The following is a 15,973-nucleotide window of genomic DNA, read 5'->3' on the forward strand; positions in this document are numbered from 1 at the left end:
TGTATGTCCACGACACATCCTCCCCAACAGACACCCTTAGAAAAGATCAGCAAACACAAATAAATATCAATAACGAAAAAAGGCGAACAGAGGCGAACAAAAGACAAAAGAAAACAAAAGAGCTCAAGTACAGTGATGAGAAGAGGAGGAGGAGGAGGAGGACGGCTCATCAGGATGAATCCTGGATCTTTCAGTTCACAGTAATGACTTCCTTCATTTCACTGAGTTCGTGATACAGTTCAGACAACAAACCATCAAATCAGGGATTCACAGTTGAACTTAACTTGAAAGTTAAAAAAAAGTTACAACTCGACAATATTTGTTGTGACAAAGACAAAATGTTTCACTGGATAATGTTGAGTCAGTCTGTCATTCAATGTCAGCAGTAAAACTCGAATGGAACCTGCGGCAGTTTTAAGAAGCTGCAGCTCGTCACGTGAAAACGAAGGAAAATAAAATATGAGCGAGACGTTATTGTTTAAAGCTGCAGGGAGGAAGAAACCCAAACACTACTGATATTAATCTTTTTACGTAAACATATAACACAAGCAAACTATTTTGATAACCATCTTCTAAAGTTGGTTTATTTCTCAAAACCAGAGACCTTTTGTTGCATGTCACCCCCCCCCCCCCCCCTCTCTCTGTTTCCTGTCTATCTCTACATCAATTGTCAAATAATAGAAGTAGATAAATGAAACAATCTCTGCAGAAACTGATGCAACACACATCAATTGAAGCCCAAAGCACGCAACGAATGCAAATCGTCCAGCGGGTGGATGTGCCGCTCGGGGGGGCAAATGTGATAGAATTGCTGCATTTATGCTTGTTGATGCTGGGAAACAGGAAACAACGGGTGCAGGTGTTTCGACGGGTGACATTATGGCGCCCTGCAGTGTTGCTTTCCGTCCGTTCATCTCCCATGAGGGCTCACATTTGAATTTGAAATGTTTTAATTTCTTCACGCAGTGGCTTTAAAGCAGCTAACAGTCGCTCAGTCCGGAGAGGAAGTGGACTCTGGAGGCGCAGAAGTGTGTGTTGCAGGTTACAAATAAAACTAATTTAGGATAGATTAGGACAGATAAAGAGCAGTTATAAATATTTCCCTCTACAGTAATTTGCATGGCTTTGTTAATAATCAAAGCAGTGAGCAGATGACAGCTTCATAACAGGCTCAATGTGACGGGTGCACCTCTCAAAACAACAAAAACCTCAATTTAATATGGACAGTTTATGGTTAAAAGCCAGTGTTTTCATGCAAAGGCATCTGAAATACTTCCTGTCTAAACGTGGAGTTGTAGCTTATCAACCTCAGCTTGTGTAAACTTCATTATCAACTTGCAGACACTTGAAACTTGAGACCTCTGTGTCTTCATGCAGCTGCGAGCAGGAACAATTTTCAGACTCTTGTGGTGAGTTTAAGTATGTTTTGACATTCAGTCTTTTGTTTGCAGGCGTTGATTTCAGACAATGAAACCAGAAGAAAACAAGCAAAACATGGACATCGTGTGAATTTCTTGCATTTAAAATAATTCCCAGATGATGAAGCATCCTTGAACACACATCAGAGGGAGTATCAAAACTGTATTGGCTTTCAACTGCATTAACACAAACATAAAGAGGTTAATAAACGTATAAATAGAGCTGTGATTTATAATTAACGTGTTAAAAGCGCCATTAAAACACGTTTTGAGGAGTAAGAGTATTATTTTGAACCAACAAGGACGTGATATGAAAGATCTTAATAAAGCGAAAATGGCGGCTATATTGCAGCGAGTTTGTACACAGAATTATTTTTCCCCAAATCACATGTAAATAAGTTTTATTTCCAACTCTAAAACAAATGTTCACACTTGTCTCGTGTCCCCAACATGGAAATCAACTGAAAAATAGACAAAACATTTCTGTTGTTTCGACAGAACTGATCAGAAATAACGAAACCTTGAAAGACAGTGACTGCAGACGTGGACAGAAGTCTCGATAAATATGGACATTATAAAGAGAATAAACACGTTAACGACTCACACTCACTCAGCACTAAAACACTGGATTAACCCGTGCCGTGTTTTCAGCCGTGAGACGTCGAGCTGGTACAGCAGGATTTACAGGGTTTGGTCTGGAGAAGGTTTCCAGTTCACCCAGTGGAGGAATAAGGTGATCAGTGTGTGTGTGTGTGTGTGTGTGTGTGTGTAGGAAGATGAGAAAAGGCAATCAGAGGAAAAGAAAACAGCTGTTTTATCTTTAAGTGGAGGGCAGTTCAGAGGGTGTGTGCAAAATAAAAAGGTGCTGAGGGGTTAGTGGACTTTCCTTTTCCTGGAGCGGAATCGCCTCCTCCTCTGCTTGTACAGGTGTCGGAAATTGATGAAGAGTCCTGCGGATGAGAAGGAGCGTCCGTCAGTGTGAGGGCGATAGACGACTTGTCGTGTTCGTCTTGTGTTTGCAGAAGTTAAGCGCTGCGTTTCCACAGACGTGTTTGCACAGAATAATGAAAATCCTATGAGATCACTGTTCAATCACTGTCGTCCCAAACACGTCAGACGTTTGCTACCCTTTGATTTGACAAACTAAACCCTTGTTTGGTTTACTGTTATTATCAGTGTTTTAGATTTCCTGTATGTGATTCATACACAGCCATCGCCTTCTATGTAATTCATTACACTATGAAAATCACTGCTAAGGATCTGAGCTTGCTCTGGTTCGGTAATCCATCACAGTGGACGTCATGTCTCCTTTTAATTTTCAAATCAGCGTGCACTTAAAACAACATTACCAACAACTACAGCGACTAAAACAAGAAAGCAGCGAAGGCGAGCAAAAGTTTTCAGCCTCTGCAAGTTACTTTTTATGGTGTAAAGAAATAAAGTGTGTGGAATTTGTACTAAATAAGGTAAAAATGTAAAACAGTAACAAGATTATTATTATTATTATTATTGAGACTGTTTTCACCAAAATATGTGAGATTATCTGCAGTGGAATTGTAACAGGTGAAATACAACCGGTATGGCGGATCGGCCCTGACCACTTGGCATAAAGTCCCAGTTAACCTTCACGATTAATTAATCAATTAATTAATTAATACAGACCAAGAAACATCATTAGGTTAAGTTATTCTGATTAATTCATTTTCCATGATAAAAAACCCCTGAAATAAATATGAACCATTACAGACTAAAACTATTATTACTACTACAATTATATAAACATTTTTTCAGTCATAAACAACCCACACTCAGATGAACAAGTTACTTTTTCAATATAAAACATTTCCTCTTCAGAAGTTGATGTTGTCAGCAACCTTCTTGACCTGTTGCACTAACAAGCAGCGTCTTTACTGCTGTTATTCAGTAACGCTGCGTCTCTGTCAGTGATGTTAACTAACTAAATTTATCCTCAATCCTACTGAAAATTAGATGCAGCAACAAATGACAACAGGCCTGCCAGCAGCCCGACGGCCATAAACAGGTGAGCTGACCTGACCTCATCCAGGCCTGCGGGTGTAATGTTGGTTTTAGTTGGCAGTTTATCCAGAGACATAGAGGGTGAGTCAGAGAGGATGGCAGTGTGTTAGTGGATGTCTCACCCAGAAACATGAGGACCAGGTAGAGCTGCAGAGTGTAGGAGAAGCTTAGAGAGTGTCCCAGCACCGCGGGGAGGGGGAAGCTGAACAGACGGGTCTCGTCAAAGATGGGCAGGGACTGGATCACGGCCACCGCTGGGAACACAGGACGACACGCTGTCAGCAGCAACTAGCAACCTGCGTGACCCTCACACTTTACATGACTGCCCGTTTTCTCAGTACAACATAAGAAACTAGTCACTAACCTTCAGCCACAACCCCCAGTGGGTACAGAGGGATCCAGAGGCTGTACCTCAGCCACGTTAGCAACTTCCACTCTGTGCTGATGCAGGCCAGCATGTAGAAAGGGTACCTGATGTGGAGAAAGGAAGAGCGGCTGTTACGGCGGGCGACAACAACGTGTTGGCCAGAGAAGGGAGGAAAGCCACGTGAGCTGACCTGAAGATCTCGATGGTGCTCCACAGGTAGAACACGAAGAACACAACAGACTTGTTCTGCATCTCCTCCAGACTGCCGAAGATGACGAACAGAATGACGTTCCTGCCTGCCACCTGAAACATCACAGAGCAGCACAAAGACATCTGAGATTAACCAAAACTGCTCCGAGTTCAGTTCAGAGCTGGTAGAAGAAGACATCTATTATAATTTTACATCACAGAGCACTGACCTCAACCACCTTCAACACCTTTAAGGGACCAGTATACTCCTTCGTTTGTTAGATACCTATTTCTGGTTACTTTTCACGTTCATAACTGAGTCTGAAAATGTGCACTGCGATCCCCAAATGATGACCACATCTCCCTTCTCTCCATGACGACCCACCCATCTTCGAATGTATCTTCATCTTCGCGCATAACCAGGCCCCTTAAGATGAACTGAGAGATGACTGTGAGCCAGGTCTCCTAACATCAGCGCTGGACCTCACTAATGCTCCGCAACCAGGTTCAACATCTGGTGGAAAGCCTGAAACCTGAAGCGTGGAGGTTGTTTTAGCAGCAGATTAACGCCCATAGTTTGGATTGAGATGTTTATCTATACCATATGGATGTAATGTTTGGGTGTCCACATACTTTTGGCCATATAGTGGTCTGTGAATACTCTGGCTGCTGTGTTAATTACACTGTATCTATGATTATGCATTTCATACTTTAACTAGTAGTAACTAGGTGTTGCTGGAGTTGATGAGAAGTGACTATCTCGCCTGTACTACAGTACCTGTATCATAGCAGGGAAAAATCCAGTCTTAACCAGGCCCAATAAGGGATTAATGACCTCGAGCACGGCCATCATCTGGCAGAAATACATCATATCAGCCGTGGTGTGGAAGGTATCGTAGAACGAATCTGTCAAGAGACAAACAGACATAATTAAACAGCACGTTGTGCGAGCCTCTGTCCATAATCCTCATCATTTGCAAAACAAATCCCTGCTGTGTAGTCGTGTTCCTGTTTCTATTCAAATGAGCTCGTCTGTGAATAGCTCCTCACAAACAAAAACACGGACCCCTCTCTCTCTCTCTCTCTCTCTCTCAGCGTTTTCTGGACCTCTACCTTTATTTTACAGCTCAGTGGTGCTAATTGTGTCTCTTTTCTGTTTGTGTGTTCCATAAACACGCAGCCAAAAACTGCCATCCAATAATTAATTATTTAGTCCATAAAATTCAAACGCTATTGAGGGGGGCAGTTGTTTTAGTTTTATTCCTGTTTTTATCTTAATGTAGTCGACGCCTCTGCAGTCTGCCAATTCTGCTTTTACTCGTTTTCATTTTCAGATTTGTGTGATGTTCCGAATAAAGCACAAGAGCAATGTAACTGACAACAAGGTGACTAAATATAAACTGTGATGGATTCTCTATGTCAAGCAGATTTTTTTAGCATACTGAAATTAACTGAAAATAGCAGCTGCCTGGAAGGAAATCAGTCCTAAAACGTTCTGTATGTTTTTGAAAATGGTTGGCAGTAATGTTTAGTATACACAATTTGTAAAGAAGGCGAAAAAGACACAAAAAACACACTCATGGTCCTCAGTTCAAAGTGAGAACTCAATATTGTCAATATTGTGGATGTTATCCTCATAGTTTTTGGGCATCTGTTCTCTCACTGTGGATGGTTTAATAGCTGAGCTCTGGGAACATGGAAGCGTCAATAAAAAAAGTCAGACGATCACACAAACGGTAAACAAACCTTCAGCTCAGCCAAACTTATTTGGAAGAGCAAACAAATGTGATCAGTAGAATTATTACTGTTTACATCACGTTTCACAGACAGACTTCCTGCTTCGACTTTGACCTGCCATAAGTTTTAGACAATCTGGCTAAACTGTTGGTTTGTTTACAACCTGTCTGACTGTCGTGTTTCTTGACCCTTCGGACTTGATGTGTTCCCGGGTCTTAGCACACTGCTATCACGGCTGATAATAATAATAATAATAATAATAATGAAGAATGAATGAATAATAAACTGGAATTATCCTTTGGAGAAACAGTATAATAGTTTGGTTAGACAACATTGTGCGATCGGTTGTCGCACAAACTTCAATAAACCTTTGATTAACATGACATCTTATTTACAGGTGACTTTGTGGCAGACGACCTGGATGTAAGCTTTTTTATTTATTTATTTTTTTTACAAACCTTGACCAAGAATGAAGAGTCGAACGGTCATGTTGACAAAGATCCAGGAGAATCCCAGGAACTGCACCAGGTTGTACATAAACAAGTAGCCTTTCTTCAGCCCGAGGTAGGCTGAGGAAACAGAACATAACAAAAATGAACTGATGCTAACGTTGCTAAAGCTCCTCCTGCAGGACAGTAAATGTCTACGACAGCGTTAATGGCGTCCAGTTAGAAACATTTCTGTGAGGTGAAGAGATCAGTGCGACTCACGGTCTTTACGAACTCTTGACTCCACGCTTATCCTGTTGATCTTCTCCTCCTCCTGAAAGAAACCACACCATCAGAATCTCACTTCTTCTGCGTTGTTTTTCTCATTAGATCCACAGCAGCTGAATGACTCATTTGTTTTATTTGATGAGTCAGAAAAGGTTTTACTCACTATTTTATTAGAAATCCATTTCCAAACAAGAACAAGATTCACCAATGTGTATAAACAGGCTTCTGCAGTTTTCACAGCAATGAGTGATATTTACACAGTGTAAACAACTGTTTTATATCTGACTGCTAACTTGAAATGGAAAGGCACAATAAGAAACTTTATTGATCCCATGCAGGGACATAGAAAAAAAGAATACGACAGCGTCTACAGTGGAGCAAAATAACCAAGACAATAAGTTTGTAGTTTCTGAAAAGACTTAAATCAAGAAAATCTGAGGTGGCAAGAATTCAAAATAAAACAATTAAGAAACAAAAACAGAGAAATTATAGGCTGAAATAATCAAAGCAAGCAGCAGCCTTGGTAACTGTGACAAGCTCAACTGCTGCTACAAAAATTGTGACAGCCCGGTGCTTTGTCGAGTCATGTGTAGCATTAACATCTGAGCGAAGACGAGATCTGTCAGGCAGCTTATTTGAAATGACACTGTCCCATGTTGAGCTTTGCCAGACCACAAAGAGCGATGCCAAGTTTTGTGGGGTGGCTTTGCAAGGCAAAGCATGAGGAGAACCTGGGGCTAAAAAAAGCTGCAACCAGGCCTCTGGTGTTCTTTCGCGGCTGCACCAACGATCCTGAGACTACAATAATCCCATAAAACCTGTTGGTGCTCACACAGACTACATTCTGTAGTCATTTGCCTTCACAACAGACGTTACGTGTTAGCAGTCAGAAGCCTTTTCCATGGTAAACAACATTTTACTCTCTCTTCAGAGTGGATTTATTTTTATTTGTTTGTTTGTTTGTTTTCGGAGTTCCTACCTTAGCCTGAAGCTCCATCTCAGCGTCAGATTCGTCCAGCCAGCGGTCGAAGTCAGGAGCCAAAAACAGAGGCTTCCTCTCCTGCAGAGTCAGCCGGTCCCACCAGCGCTCCTCCTGCTTCTTGACTTTAATGTCCACCTGACGCTGGGTGGACTTATGGCTGATCTGAAAACACAGTATTAGTATTTCTTAACTGAGACACACATAAGATAATGAATAGTGTGGGCAGCCGTTTATTCTTCTGTATCCTTCATACAAGAAAACTGTGACATTTTATCCTCTACTGACGGTCAATAACCTTGGATGGCTAAAGGACGCACCACCAGACACCACAGGTCTTATCTTAAGTCCCTCTGCCAAGTCCAAACTGCATCTACATGCATTCTAATTGAGGGCTGGAATAAAAACCTGCAGCTCTTAGTCTCAGAAATGAATTGTCTGATAATAACGTGGCTGAATATCCCGAGCTGTGGAGTACCAGCTAATCAAACATCATTGCAGCAGGGAGGCGTTTTTTCAATCAGCGCTCAATTTGACGGCAGTGATTTCTAGCTGGTACGCTCACGCAATCAGCACCATGAAGCATTATCATGCAGTCGTTCGTGTTCTCCAGTTGTGATAAAACTGCGGATTCTTCATCTGAACAGCAAGAAACAATGGTGTAACAATTGTGCAAAAAGCTTACGTTTGTATTGGCAGCATATGTTAAAAACTGAATAAAGATTTTAGATAAATGCCATGCTATTTTGTTTTAAATTTTCATTTCCAGTTATTTTTAAGTAATGCCTTAAGAAGTGGGCTGAGCAGGTTCTGACATTTACACCCATCGTAACAAGTGACACCACTAAAAATTTGTCTCTGAAAAATAACATAATAAGAGGGATTAGAAAACACACCTACAGGACTAGAGCGCCAAATAGTTAATACCAAACACTGCAGGATAATAAATAAAATCAATAGCTGCCCTTCTACTCTGGGCTTTTAATATATTTTTTTTTTCAAAAACATACACTATATTAAAATAAAGCAAAGACAATGAATTTTAATATTACAATCATTTCAGATCAATACCTCAGGTCTAACAGGTTCCAGGAACTCCAAACTGAACTCGTATTCATTGTCTCCTTTAGCTCCATGGCCCTGTGCTGTGGAACAATATTAAAATACAATATTAAGATCATAACAATATTTGGCTTTACACTGAGTTTCATGCAGAAACAGCCATCATAACAGACCTCATAGATGATGTTTCACTTGTCATTATGCAACTGAGCAACTTCTCTTGAACGGCTCTTATCAACATGTTATCCGTCTTACATGCACAAATGTAAATACCAACCTCTGAACTGAAGCGTGTTGTTTTCTTGCAGGCTGATGTCGAGATTCTGAAAAAAATAAACAAAAGGCATCCGTCACAACCAACCTGAAGGATAAATCTGGTGATATTCTAGATTTTTCTTATTGCCAACTAATCCCATGAAAATATCAAAACCAACTATGTCTCTCAATACTGAAAGACTTCCCTACCCCGTCTATTTCACTCAACCCACTAATTCCTACTGAAACGTGCATCCTACATTCTTAAAAAGTCTTAATAACTTCCTGGTCATTGTAGTTTTTTATCAAATGTTAATCTCACAGGAGGAAATACTGCATTTGTTGGGGACTATTTTCAGCGGCGGATTAATCCACATTTGGTGCTCTAGTGAGTATTTGGGGCCACAGATTGACTCCAAAAGACTGTCTGTGTTCACGGTAATGTTTTTTTTGGACAACAATGGACCTCTGTGGACATTGTTGGGTTTGGTCTGGAAAAATGAAGAATATCAGCAGGCTTATCCTTTAAAACCAGTTTATTAGATACATCTAGCTAAAAGTAGGAAGAGGAAGTCTAATACAACAGCCCTGCAATAAATCCTACCCCCATGAAGGATATAATGGTCCGTTTTTGCTGAAACTGTTTTAAAGAGGTGTTGATTCAACTTTATCAGCATTTTAGAGGCTGTACTGTGGTGCCCATTAATTTTATTGCATTACACCCAGAGGAGTTTCTAACATTTAGTCTATCCTCATTGATTCAAATGTGCCGAACTTGGGCAGCATGACAGGTGTTCTTCTGTCAGCCTGTTTCAATGATGCCCACGCCAATCTCCTAAGAGGCTGAACAAGATCCAGAACAACCATTAAAAGTCATGCATCTTTTATAAGACATTTGTCTAACAGATGCAGGACGAGGACAGAGGAGGAGGAGGAGGAGGAGGAGGAGAACCTGTATTTCATGTTACAAATGGAAACACACAGCCAGCAAAATTAAATTATAGCAGTCAGGGATGAAGTGAAGACAAAACCCACCCAAGTAGTTGTTAATACAGGTTTTGATCGGCTGACACAAATCATTAACACCTTGTTGTATAGATGGTAACTTGAATACTTTTTTTTTCTGAGTATGATAGCAGTATTTTTAAGTATGAAAAACAAGTCAACTTGTCGAGCTGATAACTGGAGTGCAGCTTCAAAGAGGTCAAACTAGGGTTAGTAATATTTTGTGGTGTTATAATTTCGACACGACGTTTTAAAAACCGTTAGCTTTAACGTTAACATAACTGACCCCGACGACAGACAATACAAAGGTTATCAGTGCCCTTTAAATATGTGTTATTTGGGCAGAAAATGACATAAATCTATAGTTTTCTGAACGCGGGACAAATGTGTATTAATTTCACAAACCACACATAAACGTATAAACGTTAGAGGTCAATTTAGCCCCCTGATAGCGGCAGAGCATCACTAAGCTAACAGTTAAGCTAACTGTATGCCGCTAGCGCTACAGAAGAGACAACATTAGCTAACTTAGCTAGCGTTACACCCGCAGCACCAAGAAGATAAAGTTTAGAGGCATTTACACACATTACTCGAGCAGTAAACGACGGGTTGAGGCTGAAAGCAGCCAGTTGGATGAGGTGGGGTGTCCTACCTTGGCGTCGCTCAGCTCCACCCGGAGATAAATGTCTCCGTGCCGCTGAGCCCAGTAAACATGGGGGGTGAGGGTCTGCATCGTCACGCTGTGCTCTCTGATATCTACATGCCATAAAAACTGGGAAATTTACTCAAATTGATGAACCGAAGTCGTCCTCTGCCACTCTGTCACTCTGTCAACCCCCCCCCCCACATACACACACACAGCAGAGTGGGTGTCAGACCAGATGATGGAGCATACTTCCGGGAGGAGGTCCCTCGCGGATTTCAAAATAAGAATCCTAAAGCACTGTTATTCCGCTTCAAAATAAAAGTTCTCAAGGTTTTTTTTTAAGATGCCCTCCAAACATCTTTAAAACAAGTATTCACCTTGGAATAATAATTTGTTTCGGATGTGTTTTTTCGCAATAAAAAGTTTAACTCTTAAAATGATGTACCCCTTCTCGCTTATTAAAAAAAATGCAGAATCTATGAAAGTTTAACACCAGAGTCACTTCACGGAAAAGTACATTCTCAGTGTGTTTGCATTGGAGGTTTAAAGTTTCCACATCACTAGTATGAGATGCATATTGGATTATGTTAACATAACTAGTTGCAATGTCACAAAATCATGCCTGAAGCTACGCGCTTTAAACTAAGATGTAAAGAGAACAGATGTGATCTTTTATTTTTTATTATTATCATTTAAGTATATGAAATATCAATATATCAGCCTCCAAACTCCAAAGCAAACAACCCCACATCTAATGTTCTCAATCTCAGATTGTTTTTCAATGTTTGCAGAGAGGTAAAATTGTAACCTATCTATCAATTAAAGTCAGAAATATAAATATCACTTGTGTGGCACATTTTTTCTTACACTAGCATTCATCTCACTCTAGATTTATCTTGCAACCCCTTGGTTGGGAACGACTGCTCAAAAGCATTTATATTGTGGGTTTCCTCTTCATCAGCTGTGATCATCAATGGGAAGGATGGCTATTTTTGTAGCAAAGTGATTATTTCAAATTGTCTCCAGTTTCACCTTACTCCTCCTCCTCCTCCTCCTCTTCATGCTAATCCTCCACCCACCTCCTTTAAGTTCCCAAGCCATTGTTAATCAGGTGCAATTCTCCAGGGCTCAATCTGTTCTTTAAAAATTGACTCTTCCAGCAGGAAAAAAGCATGTAGTGCACAGAAATAAAACCACAAGGACAGTATAGATCATTATTTATGATAATGTAGTGACTTTACTGTAGTCAGAGATGTAAACATTCTGAGCATATGCTTTATAAAAGTATAGAATTCCTCCAAACACCCCTTTGGACCTTTATGGACCTAAAAAGGGTGCAATTCCAAGTCTTTGGGTCCAGATGTTATTCATAAATGTTGGAACATATTGTCATCTAACCTCAGCAGGATATTTGTGTTACCTCCTAGATTCTGCCACAAGAGGGCGTTAAGAGACTGCCTTGTGAAATTTGGCCTGTCTCTTAGCAGATACACCCTGTGGTATTTTTCTTTGCCAAACTGTAACTGCACACAGTGCTACTGATTCATTAAAGGCAGCTATTTTAATCATCCCGTAATAACATCCAGGTTCATTCAGAGTCACACGTAACACGGCTGAAATGTCTGTGTAACTTACTCTACGTTGGCAAAACAAAACGAGAACTGAAAACCACAAATCTTGTGCCGTTCGTCATGATGAGAAATCTTTGTGAGACATTTCAATGCTCGCTGTAATCACATACTTATAAGTGATCACACATTCATTAGCACTCAGTTGATGGCTGAGGGTTGAGGCTCCTGTCATTCTTGAGTAAGAAAAATAAATGTTAATATTACTTTAACTTCCCTGGTTCTCCCACATCAAACCAAAACACCTGAATACTTGGAGGACATGGAGTATTTTCCATTGCAGTATTCCTACTTCTACCTCAGTGGAGGGATTTAAGAACTTTTAAAACCACTCTTTCACACAAAACCATTAAAATGAGCGAGGGACACCAAAACATCCACTTACCTGCAAATTATAAATGATATATTTACAGTTTAAAATACACACTGTGCTTTAACATGCACGTATCATCCATCTGTAAATCCTGCAGGCTGTATATACTGTATATAGACATGTATACATGCATATACTGTACATAACCACTGTACATGTAAAGTAATCCAGTAGATTATCCATTCAATATTCATTCCTTAGCACTATCTATATTTGTTTACAATCAACAACCAACTTTATATCAGTCTCAGGGTCCAGATTAAAGACAGGACATTACATATAATAACTTACATACAAAATCAAAATAAAAGATCATAATTTACAAGAGACAGAATATATGTTCATGTCTGGCCGGCAAATAAATGTATACATGAGATGAGATACAGGATGGTTTGGAAGGTATTGACTCCTGCAGCCACAAACATTTCACTTGCACGCCGTCTATGTCTCTTAAGTAATATTCTCATGGCATCATTATAAGCAACTTGAAGTTTCTGTAAGCTTGCTTTAAGAACACTTGACTTGTATATAGACACTGTATGTTGTAATTTATGTATAGACCTATTTTTCACCTTCTTGTACGTACATTATAGTTCTAGGTTTAAATAGATATATAAAAACGTTTGTCTATTTATATCCTCCTGGAAATTGTTCTTGGGACTGTGTGTAAGTAGCCTACATTGAGAGCAACTTAAAACAGGAGTCAAATTCCTTGTATGTGTACATACTTGGCCAATAAAGCTGATTCTGACTCCATAAACAGGAATTCATAAAAACTCCACAGTTCGATCTTCGTGGAAGTTCTTGAATGCACCACTGTAGAAAACTTCCCGGTGGGTTTTTCCTCGTCTTCTTTATGTTCGCTCAGCTCGTAATTACGGTCACCGACAGTAAATCCGACGGTACTTGACACCAGGGACAGGTCCAGCTGTTCCGGTGAACCATGCTTAAACCAAACGCTTCAGTGTTTTCATCTTTTTCGGAACTAACCGCTAGCTAACATGTAACGTGCCCCGGTAACGCCGCCGCCTTGTCGCGACTCTGCTCGGTTCCAAAGTGCAACTAACGAACCGATCAGCTAACGAACGCCAGTTTATGTGAGAGTTCACCGGGTCAAAGGGTGTTTTACCGGACAACTGACACATTGGCGGTTTGATTCCCACCGACTGTTAACTCTCTCCGGAACATTAACGTTACTGTATAACGCGCTTTCTACAAGAAGCACGATGAGTCGAAGAGGAGAAACAACCCAGGAAGCCTCCAGAGCTTCAGTTTCCTCCCAGGATGACGTTACAGAACAACCAAAGAGGACGACAGTTATTTACATCGTTTACCTCATCGCTGCTTTGGACATCACGTGGATGTTTCTACAGTTTTCTGTAACCCCTGTAAGTATTTCTGTTATGTCAGAGTAGGAAGCCGAGATTTCCGTGCGTGCCCTGAATGTGAACCCGGAAGCGAGAGTGTATTGAATCCTGATGGAGTCGCTGATGTTGTTGTCAGTGATGGCAGGTGACCTGTAGCGTTTATTGTGGGACCAATCGTGTATTATATGACGCGCTAAGAGAGTAAAACATGTACTTAAATAGATATTATTAGCAAAATGCACTTAAATCTACTTTGGTGCTAATTATTGCAGTCAGATTGGCTTATGCCATTATAATAATATTGGGTTATTAATGCATTTCTCAATACTGATGCATGAATAAGGAGCTAAGTTTGTCTACTTTACATGACACGATTAGTCAATCAATCAAACACAGAAAAGTTGGCAACAATTTTTATAATAGATTAATATTTTAAAAAAATTTTCAAGCACAAACGCTCCAAATTATAATAAACATAGAGCCTGTGCGGTTGCTTAATATACTGCTTTGAACAGCTTCTTCAAACTTTCACCTCAAAGTTGATATAAAACTCTGGAGTCACACATTATGCCAAAATGATCACATGCCGTCAAATGCCTCAACCACTCCCATATCCACCGGCACCTCCTTCTCCAAACTAGGCTAAAAGTCACATTCAAACTGGTAACACTGGCGTGTTCACGCCACCTGGCAGCTACTGTTTAATTAATGAGTGATTAATTTAATGATTAATGAGTTAAAAACAGAACAGGCAAAAGAATTACAGAGCAGAGCAATCAATCCTGAATGCTTACAAGTTACAAGCTGTGCTGTAAAAATCACTTGCTGTGATCACGTTAACATGATTGTGTGAATTTAAATATGCATTTGCATTATGTCTCTATAGTATTTGGCGAAGAAACTTGGCTTCGACACCTTGTGGTTTGGTTATTTGCAAACCATGGTGGGTGTGATCCAGCTGGTGGGGGGTCCTATGTTTGGAAGGTAGGTACAAGACAACGTTGAGGAGACAAACAAGTTTCTGTTAAAGCTACTTTTACAAAACGTGCATGGAGGTTATTCTTGAAGTAACTCAGAAGCTGGTGTTTCGCTGTCGGCAGGTTTGCAGATATCTTTGGAGCACGGGCAGCCTTGTCTCTGGCGTGTGCTGCAACGGTTGTTTTCTTTCTGCTGCTGGCCACAGCAGACCATGCTGCCATGCTCTTCATCCACAAACTCCCCACAGTCTTCATGCATGTCCTCCCTGGTAAGCACCACTCGTCTCAGCTTATCTTATCTTAAACTTCAAACCTAGATTATTATTTAATCATTCATTGTTACTCACTCATTCCATCCCCCTTTTCTTCCTTTGCTGACGACATCTGCAATTACAGCAGAGTTTTAGGGCCAGCGTAAAGGGAAAAAAACATGAGATTTTGAGATTAAAGTCATAATATTAAGAAAGAATTTAAGAAAAAATATTACGACTATGTTTCTGGAAATATTACCATATTATCTCGCAATATTTCAAATTTATTCTTGAAATCTCATGTTATTTTTTCCCTAACCACGTGCCCCTAATACCGTATAAAATGCACCGAATTAATTTGATTGGTGGAATCAGGAAGTGATTTGAGGTGGGATGCCGATGAATCCATGGCACTGTCCATGGTGCTGAAGTTGCAGATGGATTTGTAATTGCACCTTTTTCTCTCAGTCCTGCCCTTCTGTCAGTTTCGCCTTGGATCTATAATATGCTCTAAACTATATACTATAAATACTCAATTGTATGCTATATTGTAGCCTGTATACTCTGTAGAGAAGTGTCACCTTCATGATCAACGAGGCAAGTAGCAAGGTGTAGTCACAGAAGAGCGAGAGGATCACAGAGACACACTGCTGCCTGTTGTAACCCTATAATATTTCTATGATCATTCAGTAGTGAAAATACACCCCCAGACCAAGCCACCTCTGTAACAAAATATTTTAGGGGAGGCATGACTACAGATATAGTTTTTACTGTAGATGTTTGGTGTCACCTGGGAGCGCTCAGCTGCTGCGGCTACATCATTTGAAAAGTTGATACTGTCAAAACTACGGAGTGTTTTGAAAAATAAGCATAATTAAAATACTCACATCCCGTAAAAACAATTGGCCTACACAAAGTATGTATTTAGCTTAATAGCAGCTTTATTATTGGTTGGCGGTGTGGGGG

At 40.3% G+C, this 15,973-nt stretch overlaps 2 protein-coding genes across 3 annotated transcripts in view; one reads left to right on the forward strand and one right to left on the reverse strand.

The window, feature by feature from the left end:
• Window positions 1-1,830: 1,830 nt before the first annotated feature.
• On the reverse strand, window positions 1,831-10,514 carry LOC139282210 (very-long-chain (3R)-3-hydroxyacyl-CoA dehydratase-like). Its single transcript, XM_070901827.1, has 11 exons — window positions 10,418-10,514; window positions 8,783-8,828; window positions 8,515-8,588; window positions 7,444-7,608; window positions 6,459-6,510; window positions 6,207-6,317; window positions 4,790-4,917; window positions 4,013-4,125; window positions 3,820-3,926; window positions 3,578-3,709; window positions 1,831-2,368 (listed from the first exon to the last, which is right to left on the reverse strand). The coding sequence occupies exons 1-11, from the start codon at window positions 10,496-10,498 to the stop codon at window positions 2,292-2,294; spliced, it is 1,086 nt and encodes a 361-aa protein (XP_070757928.1). The 5' UTR covers window positions 10,499-10,514; the 3' UTR covers window positions 1,831-2,291.
• A 3,124-nt stretch (window positions 10,515-13,638) lies between these two features.
• Window positions 13,639-15,973, forward strand: part of slc22a18 (solute carrier family 22 member 18) — a 12,883-nt gene continuing 10,548 nt past the window's right edge. For both annotated transcript variants that reach the window (XM_070901824.1, XM_070901826.1), the window contains exons 1-3: window positions 13,639-13,800; window positions 14,666-14,763; window positions 14,880-15,025. In XM_070901824.1, coding sequence (XP_070757925.1) covers window positions 13,639-13,800; window positions 14,666-14,763; window positions 14,880-15,025 — 406 coding nt within the window. The remainder of the gene's footprint in view (window positions 13,801-14,665; window positions 14,764-14,879; window positions 15,026-15,973) is intronic.

This window comes from Enoplosus armatus, chromosome 1 (assembly GCF_043641665.1).
Source record: "Enoplosus armatus isolate fEnoArm2 chromosome 1, fEnoArm2.hap1, whole genome shotgun sequence".
Taxonomy (NCBI): domain Eukaryota; kingdom Metazoa; phylum Chordata; class Actinopteri; order Centrarchiformes; family Enoplosidae; genus Enoplosus; species Enoplosus armatus.

Coding starts and splice junctions, on each gene's coding strand:
- LOC139282210 (XM_070901827.1), bottom strand. CDS start 10,498: ATGCAGACCCTCACCCCCCATGTTTACTGGGCTCAGCGGCACGGAGAC. Junction 6,511..7,443: donor AGATGGAGCTTCAGGCTAAG/GTAGGAACTCCG, acceptor GGTTTCTTTCAG/GAGGAGGAGAAGATCAACAG. Junction 3,927..4,012: donor AGCACCATCGAGATCTTCAG/GTCAGCTCACGT, acceptor TCTCCACATCAG/GTACCCTTTCTACATGCTGG.